The 25000-nt window shown below is 44.6% G+C and overlaps 1 protein-coding gene across 2 annotated transcripts in view; it reads left to right on the forward strand.

Annotated features, from left to right (window-relative positions):
• The window catches only part of LOC118367642 (glutamate receptor ionotropic, kainate 2), a 273598-nt gene that overhangs the window by 68572 nt on the left and 180026 nt on the right, over positions 1-25000 (forward strand). For both annotated transcript variants that reach the window (XM_052494598.1, XM_052494599.1), the window contains exons 3-5: positions 9300-9467; positions 10496-10753; positions 24334-24515. In XM_052494598.1, coding sequence (XP_052350558.1) covers positions 9300-9467; positions 10496-10753; positions 24334-24515 — 608 coding nt within the window. The remainder of the gene's footprint in view (positions 1-9299; positions 9468-10495; positions 10754-24333; positions 24516-25000) is intronic.

Below are 25000 nucleotides of genomic sequence, written 5' to 3' on the forward strand. Positions count from 1 at the left end.
ATAGGAAAAAGTGATAAACAAACAAGCTTTGGTACAGAAGAGTATCAAAACTCTGAAATTCTATGGCGCCCTATCCCCTATCTAGTGTAGTACTTTTTATAAGAGACATATGTAAATAGGGTGTTGGTATAGGGATTAGTGTGCCATGATTAGGGTGATTGAGGCTTTGTCTATTCTAGGAATTCAGTGAGACTCAGGCAATCAGGTCTAGACTTATTTCGTATCACAATGCTAATGCACTCATTGTTATAGAAACTTTTTGTTTGTGTCAATTTAACATTCTGGTCACCCTAAACTTGCACAATAAGCACTATCTATCTTATCCCTCTTCGCAGCCTGTGCCTTTGTCATAATTATATTTGGCTGCAGGCACACTCAGCAGGGTTCTCAGAAAACCGTAAACGTCCAGTTTTCAGGGCTCCAGTATCTTCAACCTAGCTTCCCTTTCCCCTGAAACCGGATGTGGGGACCCGTTTCAGGGGTTTATTTTACACCCGCTACGTTAGGCTGCAGGAGATGGCTGGCTTTGACCGAGCCCGTTGATTATACACTGAACAAAATATAAATGCAACATGTAAAGTGGTCCCAGAAATGTTCCATATGGACAAAAAAGCTTATTTCTCTCAAATTGTGTGCACAAATGTGTTTACATTCCTGTTAGTGAGCATTTCTCCTTTGCCAAGATAATGCATCCACCTGACAGGTGTGGCATATTAAGAAGCTGATTAAACTACATGATCAATACACAGGCGCACAACACAATGCTCGGGACAAAAAAATGCCACTTTAAAATGTGCAGTTTCGTTACACAACACAATGCCACAGAGGGAACGTGCAATTGGCATGCTGACTGCTGGAATATCCACCAGAGCTGTTGCCCAACGTCGTTTTAGAGAATTTAGTGGGGTGTCCAACCCGCCACACAGCTGCAGACCACGTGTATCGCGTTGTGTGGGTGAGTGGTTTGCCGTTGTCAGCGAGTGTCCCATGGTGGCGGTGGGGTTATGGTATGGGCAGGCATAAGCTACGGACAACCAACACAATTACATTTGATCTATGGCAATTTGAATGCACAGAGATACCGTGATGAGATCCCATTGTTGTGGCATTCATCAGCCACCATCACCTCATGTTTCAGCATGATAATAATGCACGGTCCCATGTTGCAAGGATCTATACACAATTCCTGGAAGCTGAAAATATCCCAGTTCTTCCATGGCCTGTGTACTCACTAGACATTGAGCAAGTTTGGGATGCTCTGGATCGGCGTGTACGACAGTGTGTTCCATTTCCCTCCTATATCCAGCAACTTCTAACAGCGGTTGAAGAGGAGGGGGACAACATTCCACAATCAACAGCCTGATCAACTCTATGAAGGAGATGTGCTGCGCTGCATGAGGCAAATGGTCACACCAGATACTGACTGGTTTTCGGATCTACCTTTTTTTCAAGGTGTCTGTGACCAACAGATGCATATCTGTATTCCCAGTCATGTGAAATCCATAGATTAGGGCCTAATGAATGTATTTCAATTGATTTATTTCCTTATATTAAATGTAACTCCGTAAAATCTTTGAATTTTTGCGTGTTGCGTTTATATTTCTGTTCAGTAAACTGTATATTGACATTCCAAAGTAGTATCAGTTTGGCCCAAAGATATGATTGACTTAGTCTACAGGAGTTGATGCTGATGCATCTCTTCTAAAGGAAACAAACAAGGTGCAGACCAGAGGAGACTGGTGGGAAGAGCAATAGGAGGACAGGCTCATTGTAATGGCTGGAAGGGAATTAATGGAACAGAGTCAAAAGTGGTTTTCACATGCTTGATGTGTTTGGTACCATTCCATTTAATCCATTCCAGCCATTACAATGAGCGTGTCATCCTATAGCTCCTCCTAAAAGCCTCCAGACTCCACTGGTGCAGACTGATTCTGAAGTAAGAATTCTGAAATAAATGTCCTCACCTCATTTTCAGCAAACTTAACATATGTAATATTTGTATGAACATAACAAGATTCAACAATTGAGACATAAACTGAACAAGTTCCACAGACCTCTGACTAACAGAAATAGAATAATGTGTCCCTGAACAAAGGGGGGTTCAAAATCAAAAGTAACCGTCTGTATCTGATGTGGTCACCAGCTGCATTAAGTACTGCAGTGCATCTCCTCCTCATGGACTGCACCAGATTTGCCAGTTCCTGCTGTGAGATGTTACCCCACTCTTCCACCAAGGCACCTGAAAGTTCCTGGACATTTCTGGGGAGAATGGCCCTAGCCCTCACCCTCCAATCCAACAGGTCCCAAACATGCTCAATGGGCCTCATGATGTGGCCAAACATGCTTACTGAGACTTAAATGAGGCTATACACTCCCTTCTTGGCACAGAAAGATGTGGATGATGTGATGACATTGATCGAAGCGCTGGTATCCTTGTTGGATTAATAATTCAGGGATGCTGAAGACCCCATTGATCATTAATTAGGGATGTTAGTAGTGATGGGTTTTGATGGATGTATGGGCTGAGGAAGACCCAGTAGTCTGATCACAGAACACATGTCACCAGCTGAGAGGGAAAGGGCATTCTCCAGTGCCCACACTGATCCATTCTCCTGTGTCTAGACCAGGGGCCGTATGTATCAAGTGTCTCAGAGTAGGAGTGCTGATCTAGGATCAGGTCACCCCAGACATGTATTTTATTTATTGTGATCTAGCCTAAACTGCCTAAACTGATCTTGAATAAGCACTCTTAGATACGTGGTACATACTTGGCTCCAGAGTTATCATAGGTACACTACCGGTCATAAGTTTTAGAACACCTGCTCAAGGATTTTTCTTAATTTTTACACTTTTATACATTGTTGAATAATAGTTAAGACATAAAAACTATGAAATAACACACATGGAATCATGTAGTAACCAAAAAAAGTGTTAAACAAATCAAAATATATTTTAGATTTGAGATTCTTCAAATAGCCACCCTTAGCCTTGATGACAGCTTTGCATTCTCTCAACCAGCTTCACCTGGAATGCTTTTCCAACAGTTTTGAAGGAGTTCCTACATATGCTGAGATCTTGTTGGCTGCTATTCCTTCACTCTGTGGTACGACTCATCCCAAATCATCTCAATTTGGTTGAGGTCAGGGGATAGTGGAGGCCAGGTCATCTGATGCAGCACTCCACTGTCCTTCTTGGTAAAATAGCCCTTACACAGCCTGGAGGTGTGTTGGGTTATTGTCCTGTTGAAAAACAAAATGATAGTCCCACTAAGCCTAAACCAGATGGGATTCCGTATCGCTGCAGAATGCTGTGGTAGTCATGCTAGTTAAGTGTGCTTTGAATTCTAAAAGAATCACAGACAGTGTCACCAGCAAAGCGCCTCCACACCCTAACACCTCCTCCTCCATGCTTTCACGGTTGAAACAACACATATGGAGAATATTCGTTCAGTCACACGCGTCTCACAAAGACACGGCGGTTGAGAACAAAAATCTCACATTTTGGGACTGGACATGAAGAAACTTTCCAAGTTCATGAAATGTTCCATATGACTGACCTTCATGTCTTAAAGTAATGATGGACTGTCATTTCTCTTTGCTTATTTGAGCTGTTCTTGCCATAATATGGACTTGGTCTTTTACCAAATAGGGCTATCTTCTGTATACCACCCCTACCCTGTCACAACACAACTGATTGCCTCAAATGCATTAAGAAGGAAAGAAATTCCACAAATGAACTTTTAACAAGGCACATCTGTTCATTGAAATGAGTAGGTGTTCTAAAACTTTTGACCGGAAGTGAAGGTCTACAATAGCATAGTGCCAACAGCAGCAGGATACAGCTTTCTTTTGTGGCGACTCAAACCGTGGTACATGTTTTTTGTGACAAACTATAGCTTGAGGTTTTGTTTTGGGATCTGTTCTGCTACAGATCTGAAGAGGATCTGTTTGGCTAGGTCGGGTGACACTGCTCTGTAAACTCCCTATGATTGGTCGGAGTAGTCATGTTGTGGTGAGTGCTCTGCTGTGGTCAGTTTGTGTCTGTTAATGTCATTTCCCCAGATTGATGAAGTGTTGATTGATGTGATTCTCTCCTGACTGATTGCTGTTCTGGGATCTGTGCTGAACGTGCGCCGGGGGATATCCCTCTTGGTTCAATACCTAGACACACACACACACACACACACACACACACACACACACACACACACACACACACACACACACACACACACACACACACACACACACACACACACACACACACACACACACACACACACACACACACACACACACACACACACCAGCCTCAGATAATCTCCCATATCCCCTCAACCTCCCACTCTATGCTTGTGTCCCTGTCTCCAACGGTGTCTCAAAGCCCATGACCCTTGATGACCTCTGGCTTATGTGTTTTGGGGGATCAACATTATGGTGATTTTGCTCATATTTCCTCTTCGTCAGGTATTATGAGAGCTGTCACCTCTGTGGTGGATATCAGATCTCTGCTGTAAGCTCTGTGGATCTATGGGCTTATAGTATCAAATCAAAGAATCTTACAAGCTACCAGTCAGCAGGGGGGACTAACTACTCGCTGGGTGGAACTCAATATGTCACTGTTATTATCTGGATGTCAAAATTCAATGAAAGCCCTCTAAAGATACACTACATGATTTTTGTGTGTGAAAATGGGGTAGCCTTTTTTTTTTCTTTTTTTTTTTTACATAGGCCTTACTTAATGTTAGCCCCACCTGTTCTCCTAACTACCCTTTCACTGCTAACCACACCCTCTTACATTCATCCCCGCAATCTCATTTAGACTAGCTTCCTCATTGTCATATTCACACTACACATAGACCTGTACCTATGCATACACTCGTTATCCCTTGTAATCGTTTTATACTATTAATATTTAACGTCATTGCGTTAACCTTTCACCCACCTATACCATACCTGTACCACTTCATTCAATTCATCAGTACTGTATGTATGGTACTCATACATTGACCTTCAGTTCAATCTGCTTTCTACATTGCTCACATTTTTCATGTGAATGCATACTTATCGTAACCTGTAGTACAAAGAAGTTACACATTACACATATTCATATTCATCACCTACTCCCTCTGTCACGTCTTCGCATTAATCTGTCCAGTCTGAATCATCTTCTTCTTTCACATTCACATGGTTGGTCAGTCGTTTAGTCATTCACTCACTTCTCGTCTCTCCTCTTTCTTTCAATTGAGCCACAGAGACATTCTCTTCTCAGCAAGAAACGGTACTTCTCTCATGTGAACGGACCGATTCCGAAAGCTCAGGCTTCCAATTATAGTACATCCCGATTAACTGATGCTTATTAATTCCCTCCAACTCATTATGGCATGCAAAGTAGAGCTCTCCCACGAGAAGAATACTAATGAGAGAGAGGAGAGAAACTTTTCATGACCTGTGTCTTGTTGCTGCTTCTGCAAGTGGCCTGTTCCTCTGTTTAGTTGCTGCTTCTACAAGTGGCCTGGTCCTCTGATGAGTTGCTGCTTCTAAAAGTGGCCTGGTCCTCTGATGAGTTGCTGCATCTACAAGTGGCCTGGTCCTCTGATGAGTTGCTGCTTCTAAAAGTGGCCTGGTCCTCTGATGAGTTGCTGCATCTACAAGTGGCCTGGTCCTCTGTTTAGTTGCTGCTTCTAAAAGTGGCCTGGTCCTCTGATGAGTTGCTGCTTCTACAAGTGGCCTGGTCCTCTGATGAGTTGCTGCTTCTAAAAGTGGCCTGGTCCTCTGATGAGTTGCTGCATCTACAAGTGGCCTGGTCCTCTGTTTAGTTGCTGCTTCTAAAAGTGGCCTGGTCCTCTGATGAGTTGCTGCATCTACAAGTGGCCTGGTCCTCTGTTTAGTTGCTGCTTCTAAAAGTGGCCTGGTCCTCTGATGAGTTGCTGCTTCTAAAAGTGGCCTGGTCCTCTGATGAGTTGCTGCTTCTAAAAGTGGCCTGGTCCTCTGATGAGTTGCTGCTTCTAAAAGTGGCCTGGTCCTCTGATGAGTTGCTGCATCTACAAGTGGCCTGGTCCTCTGTTTAGTTGCTGCTTCTGCAAGTGGCCTGGTCCTCTGATGAGTTGCTGCTTCTAAAAGTGGCCTGGTCCTCTGATGAGTTGCTGCTTCTAAAAGTGGCCTGGTCCTCTGATGAGTTGCTGCATCTACAAGTGGCCTGGTCCTCTGTTTAGTTGCTGCTTCTGCAAGTGGCCTGGTCCTCTGATGAGTTGCTGCATCTACAAGTGGCCTGGTCCTCTGTTTAGTTGCTGCTTCTGCAAGTGGCCTGGTCCTCTGATGAGTTGCTGCTTCTACAAGTGGCCTGGTCCTCTGTTTAGTTGCTGCTTCTTCAAGTGGCCTGGTCCTCTGTTTAGTTGCTGCTTCTGCAAGTGGCCTGGTCCTCTGTTTAGTTGCTGCTTCTGAAAGTGGCCTGGTCCTCTGTTTAGTTTCTGCTTCTTCAAGTGGCCTGGTCCTCTGTTTAGTTGCTGCTTCTTTAAGTGTCCTGGTCCTCTGTTTAGTTGCTGCTTCTTCAAGTGGCCTGGTCCTCTGTTTAGTTGCTTGTTCTACAAGTGGCCTGGTCCTCTGTTTAGTTGTTGCTTCTTCAAGTGGCCTGGTCCTCTGTTTAGTTGCTGCTTCTGCAAGTGTCCTGGTCCTCTGTTTAGTTGCTGCTTCTTCAAGTGCCCTGGTCCTCTGTTTAGTTGCTGCTTCTTCAAGTGGCCTGGTCCTCTGTTTAGTTGCTGCTTCTTCAAGTGTCCTGGTCCTCTGTTTAGTTGCTGCTTCTTCAAGTGGCCTGGTCCTCTGTTTAGTTGCTGCTTCTTCAAGTGGCCTGGTCCTCTGTTTAGTTGCTGCTTCTTCAAGTGGCCTGGTCCTCTGATGAGTTGCTGCATCTACAAGTGGCCTGGTCCTCTGTTTAGTTGCTGCTTCTAAAAGTGGCCTGGTCCTCTGATGAGTTGCTGCTTCTACAAGTGGCCTGGTCCTCTGATGAGTTGCTGCTTCTAAAAGTGGCCTGGTCCTCTGATGAGTTGCTGCATCTACAAGTGGCCTGGTCCTCTGTTTAGTTGCTGCTTCTAAAAGTGGCCTGGTCCTCTGATGAGTTGCTGCATCTACAAGTGGCCTGGTCCTCTGTTTAGTTGCTGCTTCTAAAAGTGGCCTGGTCCTCTGATGAGTTGCTGCTTCTAAAAGTGGCCTGGTCCTCTGATGAGTTGCTGCTTCTAAAAGTGGCCTGGTCCTCTGATGAGTTGCTGCTTCTAAAAGTGGCCTGGTCCTCTGATGAGTTGCTGCATCTACAAGTGGCCTGGTCCTCTGTTTAGTTGCTGCTTCTGCAAGTGGCCTGGTCCTCTGATGAGTTGCTGCTTCTAAAAGTGGCCTGGTCCTCTGATGAGTTGCTGCTTCTAAAAGTGGCCTGGTCCTCTGATGAGTTGCTGCATCTACAAGTGGCCTGGTCCTCTGTTTAGTTGCTGCTTCTGCAAGTGGCCTGGTCCTCTGATGAGTTGCTGCTTCTACAAGTGGCCTGGTCCTCTGTTTAGTTGCTGCTTCTTCAAGTGGCCTGGTCCTCTGATGAGTTGCTGCTTCTGCAAGTGGCCTGGTCCTCTGTTTAGTTGCTGCTTCTTCAAGTGGCCTGGTCCTCTGTTTAGTTGCTGCTTCTGCAAGTGGCCTGGTCCTCTGTTTAGTTGCTGCTTCTGAAAGTGGCCTGGTCCTCTGTTTAGTTTCTGCTTCTTCAAGTGGCCTGGTCCTCTGTTTAGTTGCTGCTTCTTTAAGTGTCCTGGTCCTCTGTTTAGTTGCTGCTTCTGAAAGTGGCCTGGTCCTCTGTTTAGTTGCTTGTTCTACAAGTGGCCTGGTCCTCTGTTTAGTTGTTGCTTCTTCAAGTGGCCTGGTCCTCTGTTTAGTTGCTGCTTCTTCAAGTGTCCTGGTCCTCTGTTTAGTTGCTGCTTCTTCAAGTGTCCTGGTCCTCTGTTTAGTTGCTGCTTCTTCAAGTGGCCTGGTCCTCTGTTTAGTTGCTGCTTCTTCAAGTGGCCTGGTCCTCTGTTTAGTTGCTGCTTCTTCAAGTGTCCTGGTCCTCTGTTTAGTTGCTGCTTCTTCAAGTGGCCTGGTCCTCTGTTTAGTTGCTGCTTCTTCAAGTGGCCTGGTCCTCTGTTTAGTTGCTGCTTCTTCAAGTGTCCTGGTCCTCTGTTTAGTTGCTGCTTCTTCAAGTGGCCTGGTCCTCTGTTTAGTTGCTGCTTCTTCAAGTGTCCTGGTCCTCTGTTTAGTTGCTGCTTCTTCAAGTGTCCTGGTCCTCTGTTTAGTTGCTGCTTCTTCAAGTGGCCTGGTCCTCTGTTTAGTTGCTGCTTCTTCAAGTGGCCTGGTCCTCTGTTTAGTTGCTGCTTCTTCAAGTGGCCTGGTCCTCTGTTTAGTTGCTGCTTCTTCAAGTGGCCTGGTCCTCTGTTTAGTAGCTGCTTCTTCAAGTGTCCTGGTCCTCTGTTTAGTTGCTGCTTTTGGAATTTTACAGTTTGAGGAAATAAACCATAGAATCTACTGACAGCTTCCTCTGACAGACAGACGGACCGACAGACCGACATACTGTGAGCCAACAGGGCAGGCCAGGGGGCTAGCCCAAATAAAACACTTCAATCTCCCACCTCTGTGCTCCAGCGCTCCCCAAGGGCTTGATTGATTGATCCGCCGGCCAATCAGGGCACATTGATCTAAGAGTTCCACCCCCTCCCCTCACAAGCCTCTCCGGCAGCCATTCATCTGTTGGCTGTCAGATGAATTCACTGGAGGGCCGTTGGCTATACAGCCGGCACATTTAAACACACTTTCCACTCCAGTCTTTCTGAAGAGAGTGCATCACTCTACAGTACATTACAGGAGTTTCTCTTACAGTAGTACATCCCCCTGGATCAGATTCCTGTTGGAAACTGTCCAAGCCTTAACGTGTCTGAAAGCTTTCGCTTCAGTCATGTGTCAGTGTTAAAAGTACCCCCATAGCCTGAGTAAACAAGTATCCCCAGCTGATGCAAAATATCTGACTCATTTTATTGTGAATAGTAAGGCCTCTATGGACTTGATGGAATTATATTTTCAATATCTTTTCTATATCTTGTGAATTGTATTTGATTAACCTTTCTATTTAAATTAGGAAATTGTATAATTATGAGTAAAAGACAGAACAGGAGAATCACACACAAGTGTAAATGTAATGAGTCAAGAACAATCCTCTCAACATTAAATGTGATTTCATCAACCACTTTGTTCAATTACTGTACTAACCAACTGTCTCTTGTCTCTGTTTGTTTTCAGGAGGAATATTCGAGTCCATTGAGTCGGGGCCGTCAGGTGCTGAGGAACTAGCCTTTAAATTTGCTTTAAATACAATCAACAGGAATAGAACCCTACTGCCAAACACAACGCTAACATACGACATCCAACGGATAAACATCTACGACAGTTTCGAAGCCTCCAGAAAAGGTCAAGTATTATGAATACAATTCAGAAAGCTGCATTCACACCCAGATTCATGACTGGTGCTGGTCTCCTGGAACAATATTCATGGATATTCAATATACAAATACGTTTGCTTGCTATTTGTGTGACTCTCCTATCTTATTTAGCGTTGTTAATGCGTTCCCACCCACCCAGGGAATGTGGGCTCATGCGTAGTTCATTGGTTGGATTGGGACAATTATAATCAGGCGCAGAAAGAGCATGGTCGCATCCCAAATGGAAACCTATTCCCTTTAGACTTTATAGTGCACTACTTTTGATTAGGGCCCATTGGGCTGCCCCATAGGAATCTGGCCAAAAGTAGTGCCCTATATAGGAATAGGTTGCTATTTGGAATGCATCCGTTGTCTGTGCAGATGAAACGTAAACCAAGACAATTGATTGGTTTCTGCTAAGGACTCAGCAGTAATACTAATTCACAGAGTTGGTTGTCTCCCTGGAGACAGGTTTATAAACTGCAGTAATCTATACTTTTACTGGGTTGCATTAGGCCTGACATCTCAAAGGTTGAATCTAAAACGGCACCCTTTTCCCGATAAAGTGCACTACTTTTGTCCAGCGTCCGTAGGGCAACCCCATAAGGGTCTGTTCAAAAGTAGAACACTATAGGGAAAAGGGTGCTTTTCAAACGCATCCAAAGGGTCTTATCGATTACTGGCCATTACATCCTTTTTCTGTGATTGGAGCGTTTTCTCCTTTCATCAAATTAAGTCATTTGAATGCAGAATGTTGTTGTTACAAAGTGTTGCCAATCGTTTCATATATTATGCAGGCCCACTGTGTACAGATCTTGCTCATACATTTTACACGGTCACTGGCTTCCTTCCAAATATGCTTCATGATGGTCATTCAAAACCATATAGGAACGGACAGCTTTCCATAGTGGAGTGGGAAGTCCATGACTTATTCTCCAGGAACTAACAGTAGCATGTCATATAATACTGAATAAACCACTGAATAAAGGACTAACTGAACGTTGTCTCCTCCCCCAGCCTGCGACCAACTATCTCTGGGGGTGGCGGCCATCTTCGGCCCCTCCCACAGCTCGTCGGCCAATGCGGTCCAGTCCATCTGTAACGCGCTTGGAGTGCCCCACATCCAGACCAAATGGAAGCACCAGGTGTCTGACAACAGGGACTCCTTCTACGTCAGCCTCTACCCAGACTTCTCCTCTCTCAGCCGAGCCATTCTGGACCTGGTTCACTTCTTCAAGTGGAAGACGGTCACCGTTGTCTATGATGACAGCACAGGTAAGACCCCTGGCCACTTACAGTACCTCACACCTTCATGATCAATGACGACAATACAGCAAGGCTCGCATCCTGTCTGTCCACCCACTGTGCCTAGAAAGCATAGAAATAGAATGAATAGAACGGGCTTGGAACCACCTCATTGCAGTTCTGTGCCTCATACCTTCACAGTCACAGTGGTCTATGACCACAGAACAGTTTCAGTCACAGTTGTCTATGACCACAGAACAGGCTCAGTCACTGATCACTTATTGTACTGTACTTCACACCTTCCATCACCCCTATTTTTTCTCACAGTGATTCCAACAGCTTAGTGAGTTACAGTAGACAGACCATGGTACTGGCCTGGCAGCATAAGGGCTGTGGGTTCAGTACTCGGATGGGCCACATATACTAAATATATGTCCGTCGTTGTCAACAGTTCTGTTCTGCTAGATTACCATATCATAAATTACCATATCATAAATTACCATATCAAAAAACCCTTCACCTGTAATATAGACTATGATTATAGTCCTGTACAGTAGAGTGGCCCTGTAGCCCTACCCCCCTTTTCGTCCCCAGATGGCCAGTGTTCCAGTGTTATAACAGCAGGCAGCAAACGTCTCAGCGGGCAGGGTACATGTGCCATATGCCAGGGGTCGGGAGAGAGCCAGCCTCAGGACAGGATGTCTGTCTGTATGTGTGTGCGTCCGTGTGTGTATCCAGCCTCAGGACAGGATGTCTGTGTGTGTGTGTGTGTGTGTGTGTGTGTGTGTGTGTGTGTGTGTGTGTGTGTGTGTGTGTGTGTGTGTGTGTGTGTGTGTGTGTGTGTGTGTGTGTGTGTGTGTGTGTGTGTGTGTGTGTGTGTGTGTGTGTGTGCGTCCGTGTGTGTATCCAGCCTCAGGACAGGATGTCTGTGTGTGTGTGTGTGTGTGTGTGTGTGCGTCCGTGTGTGTATCCAGGCTCAGGACAGGATGTCTGTGTGTGTGTGTGTGCGTCCGTGTGTGTATCCAGGCTCAGGACAACACTGCCAGGCCTTCACATGCTCTCAGAAACACACTGGGGATCCATTGGCCAGTATTTTATCACTTAAACCATTTTGCTTTCAATTTAATTCAGTTTAAATCTATTTCCACAAAAACTACAACCAACCAAGCAAAACAAAACAGAAACTAGAGAAGTGTCCAAAACAACTTTTTGGGCAAATGAAAGTTTACAGGTTTCAATATGTTCATCCTGTACCTAATACTTCATATTTTAGATATTGAGAAAGGCATTGCATTGAAATTAACATGCAATGTCTAAATCTGGCTTCTCTACGGCCTCTGCATGATGAATCAACGCTGAGAGACACACAGTCCATCTCAGTATGGAGTTCACAATGCATGCAGACCTATCATCTCATCATGGTAACTTTTCTTCTAGTGACAGGTAGGCCTACATTTGCTCCAGCATAGTCTATGCTACAGTAATATAAAGACTGAATGCGTGTCTAAATTTACCCATGTCCACTGGCTTTCGGGGTCACCTTGGTTTTTAAATTGTAAAAGTTATTACTTTAATAATTGCAGCTGCAGAGTTTTAAAACAGCCTATCACTCGAATATCATTGCTTTATATCAGTGAACGTGTGAGCACTCTCGCAGTCCTTCTCTCCGTCAACTCTATCCAAAATAGATAATCCTGTTCTAGATTGATATATTGCCCTATATATAGATGTCCTAGCCTTTCAGATAATATATTCAATGCAGTATTAGCCTTATATTTATTTTATTAATTAATGATGGATTATGCATAAGACGCTTCTAATTTATAGCCTCTGTCTCTTGCGTAATACACAAACACCTGTGCTCCGCTGGCCTCTCTCCTTAAATACGCTCCTTAGCTCTTGGAGTCCCATGCAAGACAAGCTAGACTAGAATAGCTTGTTAGACATCATTTTTGTTATACCAATAGACTATTTAAAGAGGGACGTAAGCTCTTTTTTGCCGAGTGTTAAATACAGCAGCCAATCGAACTCATGGGTAGTTTGAAAGGAGAGAGAAAACACGATGGTAGGCTATAGCATTTATTTATTCAGACCGATAACCATTCAATCTTCGTGAAGAGAAGTGAAAGCCTTCTGCATCTAAGCATTCTGCATTATTCAAGGGTGTCTTCAGAAGGATGAAGATAAGGACAACGAAACGTATTTCATTTAGCTGTTGAAAGCGAGGCAGGAATGAATCAACAAGAGACAGAAAGAGTTGGTAGACTAATAACCTTAGGGGAAATATTATGAAAGGTAAATATGTGTCAGCCCACTAATTATACAAATAGGCCCTATTATGTTTCAAAATGTAAATCTAATTCGCTAGACTATACATGTAACTTTGTAGTAGGCTGCATGTGATGCTCCATAATCGTATGTTCTCTTCTGCTTTATCATGGTTTGAACGATGTGTGTAATTCCAGTCCATATAATACAGTATAATACAATGCAGTACAGTAATACAGTATAACACAATGCAGAACAGTCATACAGTATAACACAATGCAGTACAGTCATACAGTATAACACAATGCAGTACAGTAATACAGTATAACACAATGCAGTACAGTAATACAGTCCACACTGAAAAAGGTTAGCCTACTGGAGCTAGTTTCATTTATTTACACAATAGAGCGTATAGCTAGCGACATTAATATGGGCTTTTATGTTTTTCTGTCGTGCATAACCTGCAGTAGACTGTATCATATATGTATATAGCCACTAGGCTACCCTGGGGCGGCAGGGTAGCCTAGTGGTTAGAGCGTTGGACTAGTAACTGAAAGTTTGCAAGTTCAAATCCCCGAGCTGACACGGTACAAATCTGTCGTTCTGCCCCTGAACAGGCAGTTAACCCACTGTTCCTAGGCTGTCATTGAAAATAAGAATTTGTTCTTAACTGACTTGCCTAGTAAAATAAAGGTTAAAAAAAATTGGATAATGGCACTGTATTTTGGGATTGTTTTGGTCTTGTATGTATGGCTTATAAAATGTATGCAATATATGTCTCATCAGGCTCAGGTAGCATCAGGCTTGAATTTTCATGCAGATCAATGCTCTAATCGAATCCAGACATATTTCTATGCTTTATGATGCTTTTGAAGGACACTTTTTGTTTTGGCGGGAAATACCGGGTTACCAGGGAGAAAAGTGATTTATTTTTGGAATGGAACATTTGTAAAATGACGGGAAAATATTCAACCCTACTGTGTCTGTGCGTGTGTGTGTATTTGTGTGTAGGCTTGGCCCCGATTTGTGCTCTCTGTCACTGTCACGCCTTGGTCATAGTGTTTTGTGTTTCGTCATATATTTATTTGGTCAGGCCAGGGTGTGACATGGGTTTATATGTTGTGTTTCGTATTGGGGTTTTGTAGGCATTGGGATTGCGGCTGAGTATGGGTGTAGCTTAGGTTGGCTGCCTGAGGCGGTTCTCAATTCTCGTATTTAGGTAGCCTGGATTTCACTGTGTATTTTGTGGGTGATTGTTCCTGTCTCTGTGTAGTGTTCACCAGATAGGCTGTATTAGGTTTCACGTTCCGTTTGTTGTTTTTGTATTTATTAAGTTATTTCATGTATCGTCATTTGTTTCATTAAAGACATGAGTAACCACCACGCTGCATTTCGGTCCGACTCTCTTTCGACAAACGAAGAACGCCGTTACAGTCACCTGGAGCTGCATGGTAAATGGTCCAGGAACACAAGGAAAGCACAAAGGACAATGTCAGAGGACTTGTCAGCCCTTCCCCCTCTGAGGGGCCAAAATGTATCTCTCTGTTACAGTATCCAGAGGACTAACTATTAAATGTGTGAATAACAATATAGTGTCCATGACTCTGAAAGCATATGTATGCATGTACTGTATGTATGATCTCTGTGGTAACTTGTTTATCTGTACAGGGCGAACTCTAAATTACTCTATGCTCGGAGATTTTATGGTCCACTCAGGAATGATTTACATTGGTGTTATTTACATTGGTGTCATCCCCCACGCAAGCCTTTAAATACTGTGACACCCTGGTGGTCAGGTTACGCTGTAAACTTGGTATCGTTTGATTGGTCAATGTGGTTGGTTTTGAGTTGAAAGAGTTAGACCTTCAGATGTTATCAATGGAATGAAATGCCTTTGTTCTCTCTCGTATCCTGTATCCCGTCCATGGAGGAAGGTTGTATGATCAATTCTCATTTCCTAGGCTTCTAGGCCTCTGGCCTAATAGGCTTCTCTTTGTTCATGCTTTGTCTTCTAAGTAAACCTTAGGATCTATATGCGTAGAAGTATTCTCTGTTAACATCAGTATTGCCTTGTAGCTTAAGCTTTATTCCTTGTATGTGAATCCATTCATTGTACAATGCTAATTAAATATCTGCCTTTGATATAGAGAAATCTCAGACTAATTCTTGTTAGTCAAAGTCAACTCATTGCCTAATGATTGCTTCTATAATTGAATTATCTTTATGGAGTCAGATATACATTTGAATGGGCTAATTGAATAGTCTTATTACAAGTTGCATGTGAGGTATATATAATACTATTATTACCCCACGACATGTGTGCCCTGCAGGTTCCCTACAGCCCTTGTTCAGTAGGGCTCAGTGTGAGATAGGCATCGTTGGGGAAGCATTGATTCTGGCTGATCCCTAACACCCTGTTAATGAAGGTGTTAGGGGATGTAGCAGGTTGACACGGGGTGAGCCAATAGATAGTGAATAAGTGCATGTGCTCATTGAGCCAAAGGATGAAGATATGAGAAGGAAGGAGACCTGAATGGGATGTTTGGAATGATTCAGGTAATACAATCAAATCAAATCATACTTCATTTGTCACATGCACCAAATACAACAAGTGTAGACCTTGAAATGCTTACTTACAAGCCCTTAACCAACAATGTAGTTCAAGAAGAGTTAAGGAAATATTTACCAAATAAACTAAAGTAAAATAAAATAAAATGTGGACACCAAGGAACTTGAGACTCTCGACCTGCTCCACTACAGCCCCGTCGGTGTTAATGGGGGCCTGTTTGGCCCACCTTTTCCTTTAGCCCACGATCATCTCCTTTGTCTTCCTCACATTGAGGGAGAGGTTGTTGTCCAAGCACCACACTGCCAGTTCTCTGACCTTCTCCATATAGGCTGTCTCATCATTGTCGGTGATCAGGCCTATCACTGTAGTGAGCAAACTTAATGATGGTGTTGGAGTCATGTTTGGCCACACAGTCATGGGTGAAAAGAGAGTACAGGAGGGGCCTAAGTACACACCCCTGAGGTGCCCCTGTGTTGAGGATCAGTGTGGCTGACATGTTGCTACCTACCCTTACCACCTGGGGGCGGCCTGTCAGGAAGACCAGGATCCGGTTGCAGAGGGAGGTGTTCAGTCCCACAGTCCTTATCTTATTGATGAGCTTCGTGGTCACTATGGTGTTGAACCCTGAGCTGTAGTCAATGAACAGCATTCTCACATAGGTGTTATTTTTGTCCAGGTGGAAAAGGGCAGTGTGGAGTGCGATTGATTAATCTTCTATTAAACAGTTGAATGTGTAGGCCTGCTTACTTTGCCTGTTTTTATGTGTGTGAAAACATATTGTCCAACATATTGGATAAGCCCTATATTGCCATATAATTCTCTCAGAAGGGACTCCTTTATTCTAAGCCATGTTTCCTTCACACCCCAATTGCCCTACTGCTGTTGCCCCAGAGTGGAACAGGAAACAGCTTTCTCATTGGGCAGTTTCTCCGTAAACCATACAAGTAAATCAATATCCACAATGACCCTCTTCTAACAGATACACTTTGTAATGGTACAAAGGCAATGGCATCTACACTCTGTGTTGTGGTGGTAGTATTCCAAGCCACACATCACAACGTTATGGGAGTCATGTTACACTGGAGTTGTATTGGGTAGTGAGGGAGAGATGGAGACGCTGGGATGCACCATGGTGCAGGGATAGTGTGGTTACTCCTATAAATATTTCCCCCAGTCCCGGCCTCCCTTCCTTCATTGATGGCGGGAGGGAGAGAGTGACAGTTTAATCACCCTGGCTCTATGTTTATGGCCCGGTTTCCTTGACAACATCCTCAGACTGCAACCGACCGACCGTAGAGGTGGTAGTCTAGAGGGGTGGTCCCTAAGAGCAAAGAAAGTTTTAACGACCCAACGACCAGCCACTCCATCCAACACCACTGAATAGCCACTCCATAGCCATCATTCTGTTTTCCTCTATATAGCTGTCAGCAAGGATCCCTTCCAGTATTCCTATGGTTGCATTTTATGACAGAACAAAACAATATATATTTAAAAAAGCAACACAACAAAAAACATCATTGAAATGTACCCCGCATGACTCTTCTGAGGAAAAGGTAATTTACTGTGTGTCAAATGGGTGTAATTCTGTTATGGGAGAGGTTTTGACCTGATCTGCCTGACATTTTTGTGTAATTGCGTTAGTTGAAAGGTCGGCCTAAAACCCAGTGTAGCAAAATGTTTATAGAGGAGTAATCAAAAAGGGGTTGTTTTATTTAATTCTATTTTTGACAGAATGATTTGGCATTTGAAAAAAAGGCATTTCTTATTTGCTAGTCTATTTCTTTGTGTGTTGTGAGTGTCTCCTTGTGTGTGTGCACATACGACCAAGTGTGTGTCCATCCGTGCATGTGTGTGCAGTGTGTGTGTGTGTGTGTGTGTCTGTGTGTGTTTGCTTAGGCTGAGAGACATTTAAGTGTACTTGAGACTGAGTCAAGTTGAGTGGAAGTGATTGGCTCTAGAGTCCCAGGACCCCTTCAGTAATCTGTTTCAATTTGATGTGTGTGAGTGAAAACACACACCAGCCGCACCAATCCCATCATACGCTCCACTACCACACTGCAGATTGTTGAGAAAGGCCCGCTAACTGTCGTTCTACTAAGTGCCATGATAATTCAGCTTTGGCTGCATTGGGATAATAGGTACTGCTGTGATGATGTAGCTTGCGAAATGCCATTTTCATAAACGCTGTGATCATTTGGATTTTCCAAGTGATTTTAATCACTTTGGTTGTACTTTTTGCTTCTCTGTTACTGTCTATTGAATTCTGTTGGTCTGGAGAAGTTTTATTTGGTTTTCTCTCAAGTGCTGTATGTTTCATAGTAGGGTCAAAGTACTGTAGTTACTGTAGTTAAAAGGATATCTTCTGAAAATGGGATGTTTTTACAGTGAACAGGAACAAAAGAAGGAACAAAAGAAATAGACAAAAAATTACTTGTAGCCTACTTTCACATGTGTTTGTTTTTGTTAACTTTTAAGATCATTTTATTGAACCTGTCACATCAGTGTTGTTGGTGACATGCAATGTTAATTAAAGTCCACCAGCTGTTTGGAACTCCGACAAGATGTTATTGTGCCGACTACGCCATGCATAGCAACAGACGACCAGATGTTCCAGGGAACTAACTTTAATGAGTCCACATTGTGTTCTTACAACATGGCCGCCCATCTTCAAACACATAGCAGCTACAGAAGAGAGCATCAGTTAGCAGCACATTTCTGGTGTAGTGTCTGTTGCGTCTGTCTAATGATTGGTGTTCCCTGAGGGAAAACTCCTTAAGGCCTTGGTTGTAATGACAGTTGTAATGACAGTCGTAATGACAGTTGTAATGACAGTTGTAATGACAGTTGTAAAATCAAATCAAATCAAATGTTATTTGTCACATACACATGGTTAGCAGATGTTAATGCGAGTGTAGCGAAATGCTTGTGCTTCTAGTTCCGACAATGCAGTAATAACCAACAAGTAATCTAACTAACAATTCCAAAACTACTGTCTTATACACACAAGTGGAGGGGGATAAAGAATATGTACATAAAGATATATGAATGAGTGATGGTACAGAGCGGCATAGGCAAGATACAGTAGATGGTATCGAGTACAGTATATACATATGAGATGAGTATGTAAACAAAGTGGCATAGTTAAAGTGGCTAGTGATACATGTATTATATAAAGATGCAGTAGATGATATAGAGTACAGTATATACGTATACATATGAGATGAATAATGTAGGGTATGTAAACATTATATTAGGTAGCACTGTTTAAATTGGCTAGTGATATATTTTACATCATTTCCCATCAGTTCCCATTATTAAAGTGGCTGGAGTTGAGTCAGTGTGTCACGCCCTGGTAGAAGTATTTTGTGTTTATCTTCATGTATTGGGTCAGGCCAGGGTGTGGCATGGGGTTTTTGAATTGTGGTATGTTTTGTCTTGGGGTTTTGGTGTTGGTATTGGGATTGTAGCTTAGTGGGGTATCTAGCAAAGTCTATGGCTGCCTGGAGTGGTTCTTCTTTATCGTTGTCTCTGATTGGGAACCATATTTAGGCAGCCATATTATTTGAGTTTGTCGTGGGTGATTGTCCTTAGTGTCTTTGTTCCTGTCGCTGTGTTAGTTGACAAGTATAGGCTGTTTCGGTTTTCGAACCGTTACACAGTGTGTTGGCAGCAGCCACTCAATGTTAGTGGTGGCTGTTTAACAGTCTGATGGCCTTGAGATAGAAGCTGGTTTTCAGTCTCTCGGTCCCAGCTTTGATGCACCTGTACTGACCTCGCCTTCTGGATGATAGCGGGGTGAACAGGCAGTGGCTCGGGTGGTTGTTGTCCTTGATGATCTTTATGGCCTTCCTGTAACATCGGGTGGTGTAAATGTCCTGGAGGGCAGGTAGTTTGCCCCCGGTGATGCGTTGTGCAGACCTCACTACCCTCTGGAGAGCCTTACGGTTGTGGGCAGAGCAGTTGCCGTACCAGGCGGTGATACAGCCCGCCAGGATGCTCTCGATTGTGCATCTGTAGAAGTTTGTGAGTGCTTTTGGTGACAAGCCAAATTTCTTCAGCCTCCTGATGACAGTTGTAATGACAGTCGTAATGACAGTTGTAATGACAGTTGTAATGACAGTTACAAGGACAGTTACAATGACACTTGTAATGACAGTTGTAATGACAGTTACAATGACGGTTATAATGACAGTTGTAATGACAGTTGTAATGACGGTTACAATGACGGTTATAATGACAGTTGTAATGACAGTTGTAATGACAGTTGTAATGACAGTTGTAATGACAGTTGTAATGACAGCTACAATGACAGTTACAATGACAGTCGTAATGACAGTTGGATTGACAGTTGGAATGACAGTTATAAACTCAATACATTGAGTAAAGTGGTCCACACTTTATGAGCAGAGAGGAGACACATGGATGTGTGTATTTCCCACAAATGGGAATTCTTTCCTTCCATCCTTCCACATTCCTGAACGACTATTTAAACCTTTGACCGGAAACACGGTTTAATCTTTTTTCAATTTGTTCAACACGTTTAATGGAACATAAATACCGCTTGGCGATGCAGAGAGGGTTACATTAACCTTGACCCGCAGATTGTTGGGGAGGCGCGTGACTCACACAGCCATTACTCCACTCACTCCGTCCTCCCGGCCTCCCGCTTCCCATCATGCAACACTCACTGTGCCATAGATAGACCTCCAGGAGAATCACACAATAGGCTAATGTGGCTTCTGAAAACAGGCGAGGAGAGGATGGAAATTTAGACAATTGAGAAAGGTATTTCAACATTAGAGCAAAGGGAAGGAGACAAGGACAGGAAACGAGACCATTAGACTATTGAGATACACGCTATATGTAGTTCAACATTGGTGCAGACAAAGGAAAGGAGACAAGGTCAGGAAACAAGACTATTGAGATCCACCCTGCTACATCTCTACCTCTGATGGATGATCTGCAGTGGAAACTCACCCTATGAGTGGTTCTTCGAGGACGTTTGGAGCGGTATACTTGAGGAGAGGGTTGCTGCTGGTGCGTCTTCACCTCGCTTCACAGGATATTTATCACAGGGCTGTTCTGTTTTACGCTCAGGAGACTCCCAGACGGCCCCTAATAAACGCTTTGAGTGTATGAAATATTCATGCAGAGTAAAATATGGATCCTGGAGCAGGCAGTCACAAGGCATTAGACACAGTCAATACAGATCACCACTTCCCTCTCCCTCTCTCCATATTTTTCTCTCCGGATTGCTGTGGTCTCAGGCAGTGTTGGGGTGGTGAAGAGGGGTGAATCTGCCAGGTAGAATAGCACGGGAGACGGCAGAGGAGATAGACAGGGGGATAGGGTGGAGGGACAGAGGAGATAGACAGGGGGAGAGGGTGGAGAGACAGAGGAGATAGACAGGGGGAGAGGGTGGAGAGACAGAGGAGATAGACAGGGGAGAGGGTGGAGAGACAGAGGAGATAGACAGGGGGAGAGGGTGGAGAGACAGAGGAGATAGACAGGGGGAGAGGGTGGAGAGACAGAGGAGATAGACAGGGGGAGAGGGTGGAGAGACAGAGGAGATAGACAGGGGGAGAGGAGGGAGAGACAGAGGAGATAGACAGGGGAGAGGGTGGAGAGACAGAGGAGATAGACAGGGGGAGAGGGTGGAGAGACAGAAGAGATAGACAGGGGGAGAGGAGGGAGAGACAGAGGGGATAGACAGGGGGAGAGGGTGGAGAGACAGAGGGGATAGACAGGGGGAGAGGGTGGAGAGACAGAGGAGATAGACAGGGGGAGAGGGTGGAGAGACAGAGGGGGGAAGAGAGAGGCATAGGAGATACACAGGGGGAGAGGGTGGAGAGACAGAGGGGGAAGGGAGACAGCAGAGGAGATAGACAGGGGGAGAGGGTGGAGAGACAGAGGGGATAGACAGGGGAGAGGGTGGAGAGACAGAGGGGGAAGAGAGAGGCAGAGGAGATAGACAGGGGAGAGGGTGGAGAGACAGAGGGGGAAGGGAGACAGCAGAGGAGATACACAGGGGAGAGGGTGGAGAGACGGAGGGGGAAGAGAGAGGCAGAGGAGATAGACATGGGGAGAGGATGGAGAGACAGAGGGGGTAGACAGGGGGAGAGGGTGGAGAGACAGAGGGGATAGACAGGGGAGAGGGTGGAGAGACAGAGGGGAAGGAGACAGCAGAGGAGATACACAGGGGGAGAGGGTGGAGAGACAGAGGGGATAGACAGGGGAGAGGGTGGAGAGACAGAGGGGGGAAGAGAGAGGCAGAGGAGATAGACAGGGGGAGAGGGTGGAGAGACAGAGGGGGAAGGGAGACAGCAGAGGAGATACACAGGGGGAGAGGGTGGAGAGACGGAGGGGGAAGAGAGAGGCAGAGGAGATAGACATGGGGAGAGGATGGAGAGACAGAGGGGGAGGGAGAGGGGAGAGAGAGATGGAGCGTGAGCGGGGGAGAGAGAGGTGGAAAGTGTGTGAGAAAGAGGGAGATGACGAGAAAGAGGTACTATGACATGTTGTTTATGATGTGTGAATGCAGCAGTCGGGGGTGTCAGGGTGGTTTTACCAATGTTAACTAACTAACTGTAAAACACTGAGCGCTGCTCCTGCAGTGGAAAGCTCTCGCAAAACTAAACACCCCAGCCAGATCAGACCACATTCAAACATCGCACACATACACACACACACACATGCACACACACACACTCACATACCTCACGTTCACTTTTGTCTGAATTCCAAATTTCGACAGAATTGTAGATCGGGATCACTCTTTAATTGATTAAAGAACAACCGCTTTTCACAAGCGCCTCCATCTGCTTAACATTCACTGTGATCACCATGGGCCTTTGTGGCCGCCAACAAAGCAGCTATTTAAACTAACTGCGATGGTCAGGTAATGAACATTTTGAAACAAGCTGATGTGCAATGAAGTCTAACTAAGGGTGTCTGTTCAAATTGAGAAGACCAGCTGGTCTTCTTCTTAGGCTGCGTCTGAAATAGCACCATATTCCTTTTGTAGTGCACTACTTTTGACCAGGGCATGCACTATCGGTGCACTAGGAATAGGTAGCCTATTTCAGTCATAGCCATAGCCTGTAGCCATACAGTAGCTACACTGCATCCTCTCTCTGGCTCATCGTATATATATTCTGCGGTGTTAGTTAATAGTGACCCACAGTGGGCGAGGTCCTCAGCCCTCCATTGTGTCTACTGTGTCCACTTTGTCACGGGCAATGACACATCATCAGCATGCGAGAGGGCGCCACCGTGGGGCATCATCATCAGTGTGCGACAGAGTGTTGTAGTGATTTAATGAAGGCTTGGGAACTGGCTGCTGCTCAACACTCAACAACAAGCTGTGAGCTGAGCTGGGCTGGTGTCCCATGGTGCTGTGCGCTCAAGTAGAAACAGGAAGTAAACAAATAATGCCATGGGCCAACCAGCTGGGGACTGCCTGTATGGCTGCAGGCTGCAGAAAAGAACAGCTACATGGTTGTGACTGTGACTGCGGCAGGTCTATACAGTACTGAACCAGGGAAAAGATTATTGATTGCACTTACAGATGACTGGAAACACTTGTAAGAATTATTCAGCCATAGTGGCTCTCTGTCCTATATCTCTATGTAGGAATGTAGATGTTAGCGCAAAGATATGCTAGCTGTTCCCATAGACTTCCAGTCACTGAGCCAGCGAGTATCCATTTAAAAGCATGTATCAACAAATATATATATATATTGTAAATCCTGGTTTTTGCCACGGTGGAAAACATGTAGCAGTGATCTAAATGAATATAGGGGAAACATTGTAGATGAATCGATAATGAGCGTGAATTCAATGTATCAGTATGATAAAAGTCAGGTGGAGTATTGATAGATGTCTTTTTGGTTTCCTTTTCAAAGGGGAATTCATACTGTTGGGATCCGTTTGCATCAAGATCTGTGGTACTGGCTCTGGTAAGATACAGTGTGGCGCCAGACAAAACAGAGCTTTGAGAGAAACATAGATGGTGGAGGTAGAACAGGAGGGATACAGACAAATATGAAGAAAATGAGGAAGTGGAATGAAATGCGCAATAGTGCAAAGAAGGGAGAGAAAGAAAGAGATAGAGGAGGAGGAGGGGGGAGGAGGGAGGAGGAAGAGGGCGAGGAGGGAGGAGGAGGAGGAGGGGGGAGGAAGAGGGCGAGGAGGGAGGAGGGAGGAGGGAAGAGATGCAAGACAAGTTGACAGATGGATGGATTTCATAAAAATTGGAATGACATTAGACATCTATTCATGGAGCTTCCTTATCTACTACTAATTAAAACCAAGGGAGTCAAATGAATACAGAGTAAAACTTCAATTACCAGAGATACATATTTGTAGTTTATCTTTGGAAAATGGGGCGCCTGCACTTCTTGCAACAGAAATGGAATTAACATGACATTTTCAGGACGACAGGTGGCCTAGTGGTAAGAGCATTTGGCCAGTAACCACAAGGCTGCTGGATTGAATCCCTGAGCTGACAAGGTAAAAGTCTGTTGTTCTGCCCCTAAGCAATGCAGCTAACCTGTTGTTCCCTGGGTGCTGTGGATGTCGGTTAAGACAGCCCCCTGCACCTCTCTGATTCAGAGGGGTTGGGTTAAAGGCAGAAGACACATTTCACTTGAAGGCATTCAGTTGGACAACTAACTCGGTATCCCCCTTTCCCTATTCAAAATGGTATACGTATTGTACATTGATACGTTCCCTCTCACACACTTTCTTTTTTGCCTCTGTGTTTCCTCTGAAGGTCTTATTCGGTTACAGGAGCTCATAAAGGCTCCATCTCGCTACAACATCCGCTTGAAGATCCGCCAGTTGCCAGCGGACACCAAGGACTCCAAGCCTCTCCTCAAGGAGATGAAGAGAGGGAAGGAGTTCCACGTCATCTTCGACTGTGGACACGAAATGGCTGCCGGCATCCTAAAACAGGTGTGTGTGAGGAGGGGAAGTGATGTGTGTTTGTGTGAGTGAGGAGTCACAATCCCCAGTCAATTCAGACACGTTTTGTCAAACTGGGTGCAAAATATGTTTTTTGAACATTTCCTTGAAAGAAGGGATGTTCTCTAAGGTCATTTTAATCATGCAGCTCCACCTGAAACAGAAAGAGAGGATGTTTTATACGGACTCAATTAAAAACATTAATATTCCTCCTCCTGCTTCCAGGATGTTTCAAATATTAAAGATAACATGACTCACCCCGGCACTCACTCTTTGTCCCTCACTCTCTCCCGCTTGGCATTTTTAATCAGTGTGGTAGCTGGTGATTGGTTATGAAGGTCAAGGACACCTATCAGTAGCTAGTGGCATGTGAGCTACTCCCTGGTAATGGGGGTTAATGAAGGACTCTTCCCTGATATCTTCATTACAAGACACCCGCCTGACTCAGTGATGGAAGGATTCCTCTCCTCATTTCA

The sequence above is a fragment of the Oncorhynchus keta genome, chromosome 34, assembly GCF_023373465.1.
Source record: "Oncorhynchus keta strain PuntledgeMale-10-30-2019 chromosome 34, Oket_V2, whole genome shotgun sequence".
In the NCBI taxonomy this organism is placed as follows: Eukaryota; Metazoa; Chordata; class Actinopteri; order Salmoniformes; family Salmonidae; genus Oncorhynchus; species Oncorhynchus keta.